Here is a 17036-nt window from a genome sequence, read left to right on the forward strand (position 1 = left end):
GAGGTGGGCGCCATCTAGTGGCTATGAGCCCAAACACTACCACTGGCTCCTCAGTACTGAATAATAGGATGCATTTTAAAATACTTCCTAATTGCAGGGCACTATTCTAAGAATTTTTCGCATTACCATTACCCTGTAAAACATTGTTTATTATTATCCCTATTTTAAAAATGAGGAAGTTTAGACTTAGAAGAGTTAGGCAACTTGCCAGGATCACAGAGCTATGATCTGTGATTTAGATTGTTGAAATCTAGACAGTGTAGCTCTAGAATAAATATGTTCAAGGTTTCTGCCATTGTGTCTGGAAAAGAGACAGTGGTGTGTTGGAGTTGACTCCGACCATCTAGAGAGAGATGACTGGTGTGATTTCTTCCAATTCCCTAATCAGCACCGTCGTGTGGGTAGTTTGAATTCTGACATGGTAGAATTATTTACACAGTGGAAATCAGAAAACTTTACACATTGGAAAGTCTCAAACTAAAGGCAAGAGGGAAATATAAGCAATCATGAGGCTAATGAACATCTTTCCAATGAAAGGTGGTTTGAAGAGAGGATCCCAGAACAGATGTGCCGAGAGATGCAGAAAAATAGAACTGATAAGTGAGAGAGTTGATGGAGAGAAGGGAGACGGAGGAAGAAAAGAAAAGCTGGGGGAAGAGGAGAGGAGGAGACTCTCTGATGGTTGTTCAGTTTTCATGAATCTCAGTCTTATTTCCTGAAATTTCCTAGATGAGGTTCCATGAAATCCTCGGAATGACATTGGTAATCCACGCTTTTGCTGCTCTGCATTGATTTCTATTTTTTTGCAACCAAATGATCCACATTAAAGACATTGCTGAATTTGAGGAAATGTATAGATCTTTCCATCACAAGGATGGTACATATCAGATAGTGTGTGTTTCAAAGACGGATCTCAGCGTCTAATTAACTGTGATAGGAACTAAAATTTAACTGGAAGCAAAAGAAGCCACAAAATCTTTTGGGCTAGAGCTACTAGAAATATTTGAAACATATAATAACCCTTATAGAAAGCCTTCAGTACTTAGTACTGGCTAAGTGTTGATGGGTGTTAAGCTGAGTAACAGATACATAGGGATCAGTGCACAATTTCTTCTGTTTTGTGTATGTTTGAAAATTTCCAAGATTAAAATAAAGAAAAAAATGATTATATTCAGTCGAGTGGATAAAATAAAAAATCAAGACCTGTCAGCAAAGGTAGACCAGAAATGCATGTGGAGGGCTTTGCATGCTAGTGGGAAGGTCTATGGGTAGTAGGAAGTCTTCAGAAGATTTTGAGCAGGTGGTGTGTGGGTGAGTGTAGGTGAGTGTGCAAGTGTGCGTGTATAGTCCAAATTCTTTTTAGTGTGTGCACATCTCCTGCTCTTAAAAAAATGGATCTGGCATGAAGTTCATAGCTGCAGTTGAAAGGTCATACTTGAATCTGAACATAGCTTCGGTTATCTGAATGGTGCTAGGGTGACCAACTGTCCTGGGTGGTCCAGCACAGAGGGGTTTACTGGGACATAGAACCAACTTCTTCAGATCAGGACTTTGTCTGACATATTGTTTAGCTACTTAGCCATTAAAACCAAAATCAAAACAAAAAATGGAAACAAAAATTTCTGCTATCCAGTGCAGTTATATGAAAAATACCAAATATATAAATTGAATTCATATTCTTGGATATTAGAATACAGGCATAAGAATGAATTGTTTAAAAAACCCATGAGGGCTGGGGTTGTGGCTCAGCGGTAGATCGCTTGTCTAGCGCATGCGGGGTTCTGGGTTTGATTCTCAGCACCACATAAAAATAATAAATAAATAAAATAAAGGTATTGTATCCAGATACAACTAAAAAATTTTAAAAATAAAAATAAAAAAAGTCCACAAAAGGTAAAATGTAAAGGCAAAGGCATTCTAATTGTTTAACTTTTTTTTTTATTGTTAGTTAAGGAAAAGGTTAAAACAATCTCTTACTCTTTGGAGATAGCTTTTATTCTGACATTTCACAAAACATCCAAGAAATCTTAATCAAAACACATAAATATCAAACACAAATACATAGCTGACTTAATATACTCCAGAGAAAATCATTTTAGCCAACTTGCTCATCTTGTGATCTTAATTAATGTACTAATCTCCCTTGGCATTTGTTATGCTGTGCTGAGCAAGGTCCTGGGCTAAGGCTGTGGAGACTCGAAAAGCTGAGATAAATAGTCTTCCAAGGAGATAGTGAACAGTTTCTTTTTGTCTGAAGGATGCAGATCTGTAGAGCAGATCTTGGGCTGCTGGGACTTTAAGGCTCATTCATCAAGGTGCTTTGGGCACTGACTGACCAGAGCGTTGTTTTGTCTTCTCCAAGAAACCTCAGTCAGAGCTGGAACAGTCACGTGGCTTTTCTTGTCTTGTACCGCATCACCTTATGGCCCTGCTTACCTTGGGCTTAGCCATCTCCTGTTGCTATTGTCACACATTCAACAAAGGCAGAGAAATACTCACCCACTTTTCCCCTCGGAGCTACTGCAGTGGAGTGGGCCATCTTGATGGGTCCAAGAAGGGCAGGGGTTGGGGTGAGGGGATAAGACATGGCTCCACTTAACTCCAACCTCTGCAAAGGATACAAAATCCAGCCTCCCTCATCCACATCCCTGCAGAATTCCTCTGACAGATATTCCATTGTTCCTGGGGAGCAGATTAAGGCTGCGAGGAAAAGCTGGGAGGAGGCCCCAGAGCCCTGTGCAGATCTGACCTCCAAGGGACTGGTCTGATTTACCAAGGCATTTTCTGGGCCTTTGAATCCAAAGGTGAGCAAATTATCCTTACTGCATATGAGCAGAGTATGAGTATGAGGGGCTATTCCACTGAGAAGGGAGGCGGGAGCAGTGGCCCTTGGGGCCTTGATCTGTCCAGGAGTCTCACTGGTGCCTCCTCCCCCCGTAAACGTTGTTTCACTCTTGGTCCCAGATGCACTCAGGCCCACCAGCTGCAATCAATCTATCATCCAGCAACTGGTTTGAATAATCCACAGGTTCATTTGCAGTCCCTGAGGGCTCCAGGCAGGAGATGCAAAGGGCAGCTTTCCCTAGAGAGGTCTGACTGTAATGGGACCCTTTTCTGTTTTGCATCCTCAGGCTCCAATGAGAGTCTCTGAAGATGCTCAGTGGAAATTTTTTCTCACATTCCCTACCTCTTCTGACTGGTTCAGTAAGAAGAAGAGATTCTGCCCTGAGTTCTCCCCTCCCCACCATAAAGGAGCTAAAGGAAAAAGACCAGGACGAGGGAAAAAAACCTTTTTTTTGAGGTTAAACATTTTTATGTGAGCATTTTTTGCAGTTTAAGATACATCTCTGACTCCACAGCACAAAATTTGGAATATTTCCTACTTTGTAATTTTATCAGTTGCTGTTCCCCACACTATGTACGTACTCTTGGAGGGAGAAATTTTGGTTGATTTAATCTTTGAATGAACACATCCACTTTTGTGTTGATGAATGAATACATGCACTAATCTTTGTATGATGGTCTGTAGTTTATTATACACTTCTATATCGTTACCTTTAAGCCTCACAGAAACCTTGTGAATGGATGTTATTTTCTTGCACTTGACATAAAGGATTTGCTGAACCTCTTGACCATGTTCTGCCACCAAGTCTACAGGACTGTAAAAGTCCAGCTCTTTGTGTGCCTCTGCCCAGTCTGGGTGGGCTCTGGCCTTTTCACATTTGGCCTACTTTGAATGTCCTCAGTTTCCCTTTGGAGTCCAAACACTAACATTTATTGACAGTTTCCTCTGGGCCAGACACTGTGTACTAAATGCTTTAGCTCACTCATCTCTTGGACTGAGATTACCTTAGGAGGTAGACATTAGTATCATTGTGATTTTCATTTTACAGATGTAGAAACTGAGGCTCAAGGAGATGCAATATCACACCCATGACTCAGAGCCAGGACTCAAACCTAGGGACTGCATAGAGTTGAGGGTAGGGAGGAGCAGCTACCCAAGGAGCCTGTGGGTTTTCCCTTTGATCTTTCACTTTAGAGAGTTCTTCCCTGAAGGCCCTCTCCCTGTCAAGTCACAGACAAACCCATAATGGTTGTGGATTCTTGTTCTCTTTGAATTGTCTTTAAGACCACTTTTCTCTTATTTTCTTCTAAAGCAACTGAGAGAAGGTCGAAAATTCATAGGACATCTTATTAAGAGAAATGAAAATCAAGTGAGAGATCAACCAGAACATTTAAAAAAGGCTATTTTTCTCTCATGGAAGTTGATTGACAGGTGAGTGTCCCAAGATGGAGCACCTTTGCAATGCCACATCCCAAACTGGTAAAGGTCGCACCCAGAAATGTTCCCCTTGAAGGCTCTCGTATGACCTTTTGTTTCCATGTGTGTAGAGATAATGCCCAAAGGACTAGGACCAGTGTCAGTAGAGAGTTTCTGACAAACAGCCAAGAGTGACGTCAGCACTTAATACCTGATACCTTCCCTTTCTGTTTCTTCTGCTCCAACCTCTCTCTCCCAACCTTGCTGCCACTTCCTGCCATTTCCTGTCCAGACCTGCCCTTCCTGGGCCACATCCCAGGCTCTAGAATGCTCCTGTTCTCCTTCCATCAACAGAAACTGTGTCAGTGTCTGTAACATCTTACTTTTTCCCAGAGCACGCTTGAAGTGAGCATTTCCCCCAAACTCTTGCCTCTCTTAGGTAACTCTTCCCCAGTTTAGAAAGGGGTGCAGAGAGCTCCTGCAGCTTCTAATCAATCAGGACTGGCTCCTCGGCCTTTCTATCCTCCATTCTGCTCCTATAAACCAATCTTTCTTAGTAGGTAAGAAATTTCCATTCCTCTCAGATCTCTCCTAAAAATTCTTCTCTCCAGAGTGTCTGGGAAAACCCAGTCAGAACGGAAGTGTTCCTCTCTTAGTGTCTCTTTTTCCTTCCCCTCCATCATTTGCTTCTGACTCCTGCCCTTGGTTACTCTTCCCCTCCCCTAACACAAGATTTGTTTTAGGTGGGCTGACCAGGTAGCCCCAAGTAAAGGACGATTGGGAAAATTGAAAAAGAGATGTCATGCAGAGGAAACTCAAAGACAAGCAGAAATCACAGTGAAATTTTATCAGACACTGGGATAATTAGAAGGGGAAGGTGATGTTGGATTGGAGGTTTACCTAGTGCCCCTCAAGTCACAGGCCTTAGATCAGCCCTGGCTGCCCTCACCTGTGGGAGTTCCACCAGGTGGACCTCTACACTGCATCTTCAGCAACCAAGAGTCCCTCAGCTTGTCCACATGGAGTACAGATGTACAGAGAGACTTCATCAGTGAATCGTCTTTCACGCTAGAAACTTCACCTTCCCTGGGTGTTGAGGGAGTCTCCTGCAAGGATCCTGGGTCCACAGCAAGCCAGGCTTTTCATTTGGTTATGAACTTTCATCCAAAAAAATCTGAGTTTTGTTTTCATTTAGGACTTCTGATTTCTATTTAAAGTCAATGAATTTGGAGACCAAGTATTCTGGCCTTTTTCTGGACACTTAGTTGGGCTTTACAGAAAGGAAGAAAGAGAATTGGAGAGAACTTCATCTAGCTGAAGGCAGGGTGACCACAGTGACAATGAGAATGTTGTCCTTGAAGCTCTTGTCAGTTCTCTCTTCGATGCCTTAGGCTGTTGCAAACAATGGGATGATATTTCTTCATAATAAACACAGAGAGGGATTATCCATTTTCTCATCTTGGCAGGGGTCTCATTAAAGTAATGGCAACTTCAAACCAATGTTCTGTTTTTCTCTGTGCTGCATTAGATACTCTTAGGATGGATGCTCTTTTGTCAGCAGGTGTTGTTAGGAAAAAAAAAGCATATTTCTGTATTCTTTAGGAATTGGAATGAAACTTCAAAATCTAATTTGTCTTACTGTAATAGCTATACTAACCTTAAATAGTCACATAAATAAGTATCATTTTAAGAAAACTATGAAAACTATATGTTTTCACAAATACTTTACTTTCCAATTAAAAAGTCTCAGGGCATTTGAATTATAAAGGGATGTATGTGTGTGAGACAGGGAGAGAAAGACAAATGGAGAAGAGAGAGAGTGTGGTATGTGTGAGTTATTTTTGCAATTTATGGATATAAAGAAGTCTCTTAAATACATGCTTGGGGACTCAGGAGCTCAAAACTTAGTCTTTTTGCTCCCAAGCTCATATTTTCTTTAGGGAACTGCCTTAGCCTGTTATGAGGGTAGCTTTCTTTTTACATTTTCCTTAGTAATTATGAGTTGTAAAAATACCTAATAAAAGAAGAGCTAGAGTTCCTAGTTTTTGAGTTCCAAGATATCTAGGGTTGAGTGTCTTATTTTGTGAATGACCCTTTGAGACAATGCTGATGATCCCTCATTCTGAAGAGTGACAGTAAAGAAGAAAGTTTTCCTTCTGCTCCAAAGGCCGCTCCCAGGGAAGCTGCCCTGACCCCATCAACTATTTCAAAGTGACCCAGAGCCAGTCACCTAGAGGCACAGGTGCCCCTTCATTGCCACAGACTCGGGTGCTGAGCACAGTAGACACTCATGCTCTGGCCTCTTTCTGCTCACTTCATTCTTTCCCCTTCATTCTTCTTTTCCTCTCTTCTCACTTTGACATTTCCATGGAAAAATGAAATGTTCAGTTGACCCTCCACTTCCCCACCTGCCATCTTTCATTTTGCCTTGGTCTCCAAGCACCTTCCCTCCATCATTGGTCTCTACACGCTTGCTCATCACTATCTCTGGAAACTCCTGGGATCCAAATGCTACCCTGTCACTCCACTGACAGTGTGCATGGCCTCTGCTTCAGTCAGATCCAAAGCCTCTTTCTCCACTCTGCACTCTCCTTGGAGCCTCTGCACCCTTGGTGGTCTTGGCCAGCCTTTCTTCCCTGGATCCCATTTCTCTGTAGTTTTCTAGTTTCTCTTCTACCTCTTGGACTGCATGCGGTCCCCTTCACTAGTCCCCTTGTCCCTATCTGTGGGTTAGTCAGTGGTCTACAGTAGGTTGACCACATACTTTTTCATCCAGATCAAAATGTCCTTGACAATTAAATGGTGTTCAATGGACAGCACACCACAGAACGTGTTCCAAGTGGATTGAAATGTCTGCTTGCCCACTCCTTAAGGCTTAGAGGAGGGGACAGTGAAGAGCTGAGGGCAGGATGCCAACGGACCCCATTAGGCACTTTCAGAAGTCCACCATTGCATGGCTTAGCTCCTTCTGCTTAGAGTCTCAATTCAGCTTTACATTCACAAGATAATTCAGTTACCCGAGAAGAAGTGTCAGCAGGTTTGGGGGATAAAAAATGGGAGAGAGAGAGATCTAGGCGAGGAAAAGGCAGAGCTCATTGGGCCAGAACTTGTCATCTCTCTGGGCTCCAGTCACTGGGGCTACCCTTTAAAGTAAAGATGAATTTGGTGCTGAAACCGCCTCCAGGCTCTTCTCAGCCCAGGGTTGCCCAAGATCAGTTGCACCGAGTGGCTAGCGGGATAGGCAGCCAGGATACATTTACACAAAATATTCCCAGAGTTGTAGGTGTTAAAGATGTTGGACATGGAAATAAACAGAACGATTGCATTGATGATGTAGAAGATGAGAAAGAAGCTGGTTGATTTAATGGCCCCCAAGTGAGCCTCCATGCTGGGGTCCCTAGAGCCCGTGGCATTGCTTTTCATGTGTAAGGTGTGTCTCTTGAGAGAGATGATCAGCAGAGTGGCTGCCAGGATGAACATGATCAGAGGAACCAAGATTCCCAAGTAATAGAAAAAAGCCAAGTAGACGATATTGGTCTCAGAGACATACTTGTTCTTAGTGGAATTGGAGGAAGGGGTATGAAAGGACATACTCACATACGCATTGAAGGTGTCTTTAGAGAAGAGAGAGGTCAAGCCCAGGGACACCAGCACGGAGAGACTCACAAGCCGAGGCAGCAGCACCGTGATTCTCCTCTTCATCATAAGGAACAAAGGCTGAGTAAAGTTTGCAATTTTGAGACAATAGAAGACGTTGAGCCAGGCACCAAACCAGAGGTTGGCATAGTTCAGAAACAGCATGACGATTTTGAAGAATATGAACACTGTCTTTTGGTTATAAATGACTGGGAATACTTGACTGTAAGTAATGTCCAGCATCACCCAAATCTGTAGAAAGATCCTGGAACAACTCAGCATGAACATAAGGTAGTCCCCACCAGGGAGTCTCTTGTCCCTAACCCACTCAATCCCATAGATGGCCACGATGAAGCCATTCCCAAGTACACCAATGGCGCACAGGATTCCAGAGATCACCAACATGAAGGGGACTTTAGGCCCAGAAATGTCTTTGTCTGTGGCATCTGTATTCATCACTACCATTTCTTCTGACTCTGCCTTTCAGGTTTTCACACAAAGAACTGGTACCTACTCTGCAGCCTTCTGACCCTCACCCAATGTTATTGTAATTTCCCCCTTAGTTAATGGTTATTTCCAGTTTTTCTTCATTTGCTTGTCACATGACTGCAAGTTAGAGGCTTGCCATGCAAATTATGAGAGGATCTAGTTACTGGTTCTGTCTCCATTATTCATAATGGCCCATTTGTTTTGGGCTTTCAGAAGCTCATCAAATAGAATTTGCAATGTGTGTTCAGCTCAGCACCTTCTTATATTATATTCTGTCCATATTCACCTGACAAGACAAGAATCCCAAGTGAGGAGTCTTAGGGTCTCCTGGCCTTTTTACTTGTCTTACAAGACCTGTGTTACTTCTGAAATCATCTGTCAAAATGCACACTGCTTCTTTTACGTGCTTTCTTCCTCCTTTCTTATCTCCCTTATGATGGGAGAGGATTTTTTTCCCTATGGTTACTGTGAGTGTGAATAAGAACTTACCATACACTCATGCATGAGCCTCTTTACTTAGTGTCTTTCAGAAGGGCCAGCTACAACAAGGACCTCAGAGAAGCCAACATTGGGTGCTATCTGGGGGAACTAGAGATTAGAGAATCTTCATGACCTTTGTTTTCATTGTCACCAAAAACAACTGACTAACCTCTGCATGACTTTGGGCTCAGGAGTAGGTAGATTTAGGCTGGGAAGGTTTTGCAGTGTTCTTAACATGGTGTTGAAATTGGGAAATGTATAAACACTGCAACTCAAAAATTCTGACTTCTTACCTCTCACTGTGAATCACAGTGAACTCTGGAGTAATTTAAAAGACATGTGGGTCCAGGATTCATCACAACTCTACCAAATCAGAATCTTGGGTAGGACTGGCCTATATTTTTATGAAGCTAAAAGAGCATGCTGCTCATAGGTAACATGAAGTACCAAAGTTTTAGCTAGAAGCGAAAGTGCCTGGGCCAAATTTGGCCTGCACTTGTGTTTTATCTTGAATTGTATAGCCCTGCACAGTGAGAGTCTACCAGTGATTAACTTTTTTTTGTAATTGGCCAATATTTGAATTTAAAAGATTGCATACATGTGTACACAAACACACACACAAAATCTTCTCTTGAAAAATTAGAAGATTTGGCAATATTTGATCTGCATGGTTAATTGATTGAAGCTGGGCACTGTCTGTTTATTTTAAGCAATATATATATACTTTTCAGTATGTTATCAATATCCCCTAGTTCCTAAGGCTTTTTTTTTTTTTTTTTTTTGGCATGGGAGATTGAAGCCAGGGGGACTTAACTACTGAGCCATATCCCCAGACCTTTGTTGTTTTTTTTTGTTGTTGTTTTTTTCAGAGACAGGGTTTCATAAAGTTGATTAGGTCCTTGCTAAGTTGCTGAGGCTGGCATTGAACTCGGAATCCTCCCGCCTCAGCCTCCTGAGACACGGGGATTACAGGTGTGCATCACCATGCCCAGCTTCCTAATGCCTTATTTTTTATTTTTAAAATTTTTTAAATTGTTGATAGAACTTTATTTTTCTTTATTTATATGTGGTGATGAGAACCCAGTGCCTCACACATGCTAGGCAAGCGCTTTACCACTGAGCTACAACCTGAGCTCCCCTAATGCCTTCTTGACACTCAGTTTTGGTGCCACATGCTGTTTGCTTGTGTGCTTTCCCTATTCTATTGGGCAATTTGTATATGTTAGGCATTTGTACTATATATGGAGGAATGATAAAAATTAATTTTATTTAAAATAAAGAAGTCAGAAATTTATTATTATAAAATTTTATTGTTGTTAGATCATATTTGTATAAAATAGCACCAAAGTAATACATTGCAAAACTAAGAAAGCATTGTTAAAAGAAATTAAAAAAAAAAAAACACCTGTCAGAAGAGTAGCTGGCAAAGATTTTCTCCCATTCTTTAGTCTCTTTCTTGTTTCCTTTGCTCTTCAGAAGCTTTTTAATTTGAAACCATCTCTATTGATTCTTGGTTGTATTTCTTGAGCTTTAGGAGTCTTATTAAGGAAGTTGGTGCCTGAACCAATATATTGGAGTGTTGACCCTATGTTTTCTTTTAGCAGTTGCAGTGTTGTTGGTTTAATTCCTGGGTCTTTGATGCACTTTGAGTTGATTTTTGAACAAGATGAGAAATAGGGATCTTGTTTTATTCTTCTACATATGACTATTCAGTTTTCCCATCACAATTTGTTAAAAGACTGCCTTTTCTCCAATATATGTTTTTGGCACCTTTATCAAGGATCAGATGATTGTATCTGTGTGGGGTTTTTTTGTCTTAAGGAAATTTATTATTTTATGTCTTTGGAAGTCCTGAGAAAGAACGAAGGAACAGCACATTCCATGCCTAAAAGATAGCTCCTTATCTTTTCTGTGTGGGTTTGTGTTTGTGTCTTCAGCTCTTTGCCAGCTACTCTTCTCACAGGGGATTAATTTATAGAATATATAAAGAAATAAAAAAGCCTTGACATCAAAAAAAAAGAAAAGAAAAAAACAAATAACCCAATCAATAAAGGGGTGAATGCACTCAAACAGACATTTCTCAAAAGAATAAATACAAACGGTCAACACATATATGAAAAAGCGTTCAACATCTTTAGCAATCAGGGAAATGCAAATAAAAGATATATGAAGATTTCATCTCACTGCAGTGAACACAAATAACAAATGTTTGTGAGGGTATGGAGGATAAAAGTACACTCATAAATTGTTGGTGGGACTGCAAATTAGTACTACAATTTTGGAAAGCAGAATGGAGATTCCTCAAAAGATTAAGAATGGAACCACCATATGACCCAGCTATCCCACTCCTTGGTATTTATCCAAGGGAACTAAAATCAGCATACTGTAGTGATACATGCATACCAATGTTTATAGCAGTTCAGTTCACAATAGACAGGTTATGAAAGAGAATGTTATTTGGGCTGGGGATGTGGCTCAAGTGGTAGCGTGCTTGCTTGGCATGCGTGCGGCCCAGGTTAGATCCTCAGCACCACATACAAACAAAGATGTTGTGTCCGCTGAAAACTAAAAAAAATAAAATAAAATATTAAAATTCTCTCTCTCTCTCTCTCTCTCTCTCTCTCTCTCTCTCTTAAAAAAAAAAAAAGAGAATGTTATTTGTCCACAGTGGAGTTTTACTCGACCATAACAAGAATGAAATTATGTCATTCTCAGAAATGGATAGAACTGAAGAGCATCATGCTGAGTGAAATAAGCCAGACTTGGAAAGTCAAGGGTTGAATATTTTGCCTCATATGTGGTAATTAGAGAGAGATGAGGAATTGAAAAGCAGGGTTGGGGGGGCTCTCATAAAAATAGAAGGGAGAATGGTAGAGTAGAATAAGGGAATTGAAGGGGAGGAAGAAGGGATGGAAAAAGAAAGAAATTGAAAAATGAAACTGACCACATTATGCTATGAGCATATATGAAGATATTACAATGAATTTTACTTTTATGTATATCTAAAATACACTGATTAAAACAAAACAATAAGTAGAAGGAAGATCAATAGAGTCGGAGGAAAGGGGAAACACTGGGGTTTGAAATGGAGCAAATAACTTGCATACATGAATATGTTAAAATGAACCCCCTATTGTGTATAACTCTCATGTACTAATAAAAACATCTAAAAATTAAATAAAAACTCATGTCAACCCAGAGACTTTTATAAGCATGCTCATAGCAACTCTTCTCTTTCTAGCTGGAAACCAGAAACAAGGTATGCTGACAAGTTTTGCCTCTCCTGTAAGAGGCCCACTAGATTCTGTAGCTTCTCCTGATGGAGCAGAGTGGTATTTGTCAGCAGCTCCACATGTTCCAAAGTGCCATAGACATGAGCAAGAGGGGCAAGGAGGAGAGCAGCCGTGAGGTGTGGGGATGGATGCTGAGGCTCCACACAGACTGACGAATCCAAGCTACTCATAGTGCTATGTTTGTGTGGTTCATTTTTGTTCTGTGATACTTTCTCATCTGGGGAGCTAGGACAGAGGTGCTGTGGTTTGAGTGTGTGGCCCAAATTTCATGTGTTGGAAATTCAATCCCCAGTGCAATAATGTTGACAGGTATGAACTTTAAGAGATGATTAGGTCATGAGGGCTCTGCCTTCATGAATGGATTCATGGCATTATCTCAAGAGCACATTTATCTTAAAAGTGAGTTTGACTCCCTCTTGCTCTCTTGTGCCTTTTTGCCTTCTGTCAGGGAATGATGCAGTAATAAGGTCTTGCCAGATACAGGACACTGGACCTTGAAATTCCCAGGCTCCAGGACCATAAGAAATAAATCTTTTTTTTTTTTAAGTAAATTACCACAATATGGTGTTCTGTTATGAGTATACGATGAACTAAAATAGGAGGCATCTCTACTTTAGCTAAGATTTCATGAAGGAACCAAAGGTGTCAAACATTTGGTTGTTGGGTTCAAAATCTTTGGTCCAGGTATAAGATAGAACAGATTTAGAAGAACATGGGATTAAGGGAGTCATTTTTCTCTCACTTCTTTTCCCACTACCATTAGGACTTAGAAGTTGAAGAGGAATATAAGAGAAGGCAGGGAGCAGTAGAGAAGGGGAAGGCCTCTGCGAAAGGGTCCTATGTCTTGGCCCAGTCCTTATGACTGTGTAGGGGTGTCAAGGCAGTTAGGGCTGCAAGACAGCTCTCAAGTGTCTCACTTGGGAAAACTGCTAAACCCTCAGTATGCCCACAAAAAGGATTTGGAAATCTCCTAGGGGAGTTGATGGATCTAGTGGTTGGATCTAGTGGTTGGATCTAGTAGTTAGATCCAGGAGACTTTATAACCTGAGTTCAGATGAAGTGTGGACTCTTTAGTTGAAGCCAATGTAAAGGCTGAGGGACAGACCCACACTCCACCACCATGTTTGTGTGATCTCAAAGAACATGGATTTTGCCTTAGGAAGGAAAAACCCACCTGTATCCAGCAAGTCTGGTGTTTTAGCCTGGTATGACTGAGAAGACATTAAAATCTATTTAGTTGATGGAGCAGTGACAGCTCTATGAAGGGTACAAACACGAGTTTTCCCCAACACAGTGCTCAGCTCTGTGGTGGTAATCTCCCTTTCCCTTCCCAGAGTGGTATCTTGAGCAGATTTCATATTTTTCAGTCTTTTATTGTTATTTATTATTATTCTGTCTAGTTTAGTTTCTGATTTGATTTAAATATCACCTCCTCCCTTTGTTTAGAATAGTTTGGGCTAAGACCCCACCTGGTTGGTATGGCAGGAATAGAATGGGTCACGAGACATGCGTCTTTCCCTCTTCTTGTCTTGGCTGGTGTGGGGAGAGGGGCCAGAAGACAGAGTCTCTCTGTTTTACCAACTGCCATGTAAATGTGCTCTTAGTGGTTGCCGTTGCTTCCCTGGCCAACAACAGCTGGCCATGAGTGTCTTCTGGGAGCCAGGCAGCCTCTGTCAGCTGTCTTGTGAGAGCCTCTGTGAGTTCTCGAGGGGACTCTGTAGCACCTCTCCTCTCTGCTGCCCAGGACTCCAGTAACCCTCCCCTTCTCCTCCTTCCTTAATCTTTTAATATAAATAGACTTAGAAGGAGGGATGTTGTTGGAACCGTTCCTCACGGTAGTAGGACTGGCATTGCAACCTCTTAGTAAGCTTTGCAGTGGGCATCTGGCCTCAGCTATTGGCTGCCTTCTTTCAATCTGTCCTCCTCTACCATGTGAATATGCCGGCATTGGCCAAATTACCTAAAGGTCTCTTAAAAGACATCCATACCCCCTCCCACCCTCAAAGGTTCTGAAGAGTTGTCAGAGAAAAGCCAAGCAGCCATATTTTCAAATCTCTCAATTTTCATTCTAATATGGAGTGGGAAGTGTTGGGAATCACTGTCCTTTAGGGAGACTTACCCTATCACTTCATAATGTGAGCTCTTGGGTCAATTCTGAGACAACAGAAGTGCTGCTGAATCTCCTGGTGCAAAAGTCTGAATGATTTTTTAGAGAAGACTAAATGGATGTGTGTCCCTATCAAACAGAAGGAGACGAGATTGAGAAGTCTAATTATAGGAAATAATTATAATATTTTGCAGACCTGAGCTCTTGGCTTGGGGAAGTTGTATTAACAGTGGTAGAAAAGCAACATATTTCTTGGACCCATAGCTCTATAAAAAGTAGGAAAGGAGAGATAGACTGAGAGGGTGATAGGTTCCACTTGATAAATTGAAGAACATTCTTATATGCTTATTTGACAAAGAACACAATGAAAGAAAACAGCCTAGATATCCTTATGAAATAAACCACTGTAGTAACAAAGGATAGAGACATAGAAAAATGTGTGATCAAAACCTAAATGAATTGAAAAGAGAATTGAAAAGTCAACAAGGTTTATGTTTGTTGTTTATAAAACAAACGGTTATATATTTAAGTGAAAAATCTGCCAGGGGCATCAAATTCTTCACAGATAGCAAATTGTAAAAGATTGTCTACTGAATGTAGTGGAAATTCTGTGTGTCCTGAAAAAGATGTAAGCACCTACTAATGTAAAAGTAATCAGAAATACCATTGTTCAATGCAATGAAAATACAGCTGAGAGACTGAAAGAAAAATTATGCAAAAACACTTTAAAATGGTGACGTTTTGCTGTTACAGCTGACCAGGATGCATAGTTTGTAATCCATATAATAATTAGCTCATTTACTCATTGTGGTGTTGAGAATTTTTACATGAATGAAAGTATTTTGGAAAGCATGCCCCAAAGTAATTAAGAAATTAATTTTTGTGAAGAGACGAAGCTTTTGCACAATCGAATGTGGAAGATTTGTATGTCTGTCTGATGCTGTTCCTGGGATGGATGGTGTTAACATTAGACTTGCAATAAGACTTAAGTTCCATGTGGCAAGTTATGTAAGGATACAGCTTTACATATACTCATTTGCATTATTCAGCAGGAATTGTTTTCTGCTAGAAGTTAAAAATAGAAGACATCTTGGACACAGTGCTCAACATTTGAGCTGGATCTCTTGGTGGGGTTTGAGGCAGAGTGTTGATGAGTTGGATGCATAGCATCACAGTCTGCTCACTGCACAGAGGGCGGGTGGCTTAGTCACGGCGGAACACAGAGGAGCATTGTTGAGCTATTGTGAGAAATGAGCTTATATCATCTGAGGAGAAAAGATCCTTGCTTATGCTAAGCAGTAAAGATTGTTATCATATAACTGGTCCTGGGTGGACAAACACTTTAAATATTTTCCTGCAAAGACATGCACAAGTAGTCATAAAACATTACGGGGAATTATATCTGGCATTACACCACTGGGTGCTCTTTTCTGTTCTAAAAATGTAACTGATGGTCTCAACCCCATGATGAAATTGTGATACACTCAAAACTGACTTCACCAAATGGTTTATTGATTTCAGATCTTGTGAAGATAGCGTCCATCATTCAGTGCATCTTCATCAATTTTTACCTTCACCATGAAGAATGATCCATGGTGGGGTATATGATAGAAAGTGCAGTCCAAAGATATTGGAAGGCTAAGCTACCATAGATAACCTTAGCAATTCTGCAAAGATTCGCATTTGATAGTACCTACCACTCCTAGTCAAGGGCTCCTAGCAGAGGCTGAATTCTGTTCACATTGCGATTAGACACAAGATGTGTTGGTGCCAAAGAAAAAGTGGCAAATTTCTGATTCTAAAACAAAGGCTAACAAATAGTGAAAGAAAACATTAAAACTATTTCCATTTCTAATTGTTTTTTAAATTTTGAATTTAAGACACACTCTTCATATGTATACATGTGGTGTGGTAAAATGGTTCTTTTCCAGGAAGCTGATTTGTTTTTTCTTACATCTGATCTGTTTGTCCGCAGACTTTTTTTTAAATACATTTATTTATTTTTCTGTGGTGCCGAGGATCAAACCCAGTGCGCAAGTGCTCCACCACTGAACCATAACCCCAGCCCCTATTTGTCTGTAGACTTTTATGTCCTTGATTCCTGTAGACCCTGGAATCTTCAGTGGCCTCTGAAGCACGCCTTGCATCATCAGCGAATGATGCACTAGGTTTAAAGATTAGTTAACAGTTTTCACCACAAGATGGAGTTTACCAATTTCTCTTAGAAAGTCTTTAGAACAATACCTGAATTCATCCGCTAGTGAGCAGTCATGCTCTTTCTAAACAAGAGCCTCAGGGAAATCTTTGAAAGTCTTTTCTGTTGGAGGCAGTGGCTAAGAGTTTTGCCAACCCACTTTTTAGGGAGATTTCTGATTGTTCCCATGGTCAGGGTTGTCTGTCCTTCAAGTATTCTTTTAGCAACAGATTAGTTGTATTTATTTTTAAAAGGTAAATTGCAAATAAAATCTGTATTCTTTAAATAGACAATTTTAGAGCACTACAGAGCCTAAATTGTATGTTTTTAAAGCATACAAATATCAGAATAACAGAATAACAATACTGCAAGTGATCTGAGGACCGGTGTGGCAACTGAGCTGCCCAAGTAGAAAAGAGTCAATTAAGAAAGAAGCAAAGGGCATTCATTGTCCAAGGCCATACACCTGTTGAGGTCATTATTGGACTATCAAAGAATGAGTTTTGAATAGTCCTTTTAAACTTGCATTTGGGTTTCTATTAAAGTTTTTTGCTGATTTTTTTTTTTTTTTTTTTA

At 40.7% G+C, this 17036-nt stretch overlaps 1 protein-coding gene and 1 long non-coding RNA gene across 2 annotated transcripts in view; one reads left to right on the forward strand and one right to left on the reverse strand.

Annotated features, from left to right (window-relative positions):
* Nucleotides 1–6494, forward strand: part of LOC125611616 — a 23163-nt gene extending 16669 nt beyond the window's left edge. Inside the window, exon 3 of the long non-coding RNA XR_007341828.1 lies at nucleotides 6484–6494. This is a non-coding gene — a long non-coding RNA (uncharacterized LOC125611616). The remainder of the gene's footprint in view (nucleotides 1–6483) is intronic.
* A 905-nt stretch (nucleotides 6495–7399) lies between these two features.
* On the reverse strand, nucleotides 7400–8362 carry Tas2r40 (taste 2 receptor member 40). The gene has a single exon (XM_015493925.1). The coding sequence runs from the start codon at nucleotides 8360–8362 to the stop codon at nucleotides 7400–7402; it is 963 nt and encodes a 320-aa protein (XP_015349411.1).
* Between the last annotated feature and the right edge of the window lie 8674 nt (nucleotides 8363–17036).

The sequence above is a fragment of the Marmota marmota genome, unplaced genomic scaffold, assembly GCF_001458135.2.
Source record: "Marmota marmota marmota unplaced genomic scaffold, marMar, whole genome shotgun sequence".
In the NCBI taxonomy this organism is placed as follows: Eukaryota; Metazoa; Chordata; class Mammalia; order Rodentia; family Sciuridae; genus Marmota; species Marmota marmota.

Excerpts from the sequence above, each read along its gene's own strand:
- Tas2r40 (XM_015493925.1), bottom strand. The coding sequence starts at position 8,362 with ATGGTAGTGATGAATACAGATGCCACAGACAAAGACATTTCTGGGCCT.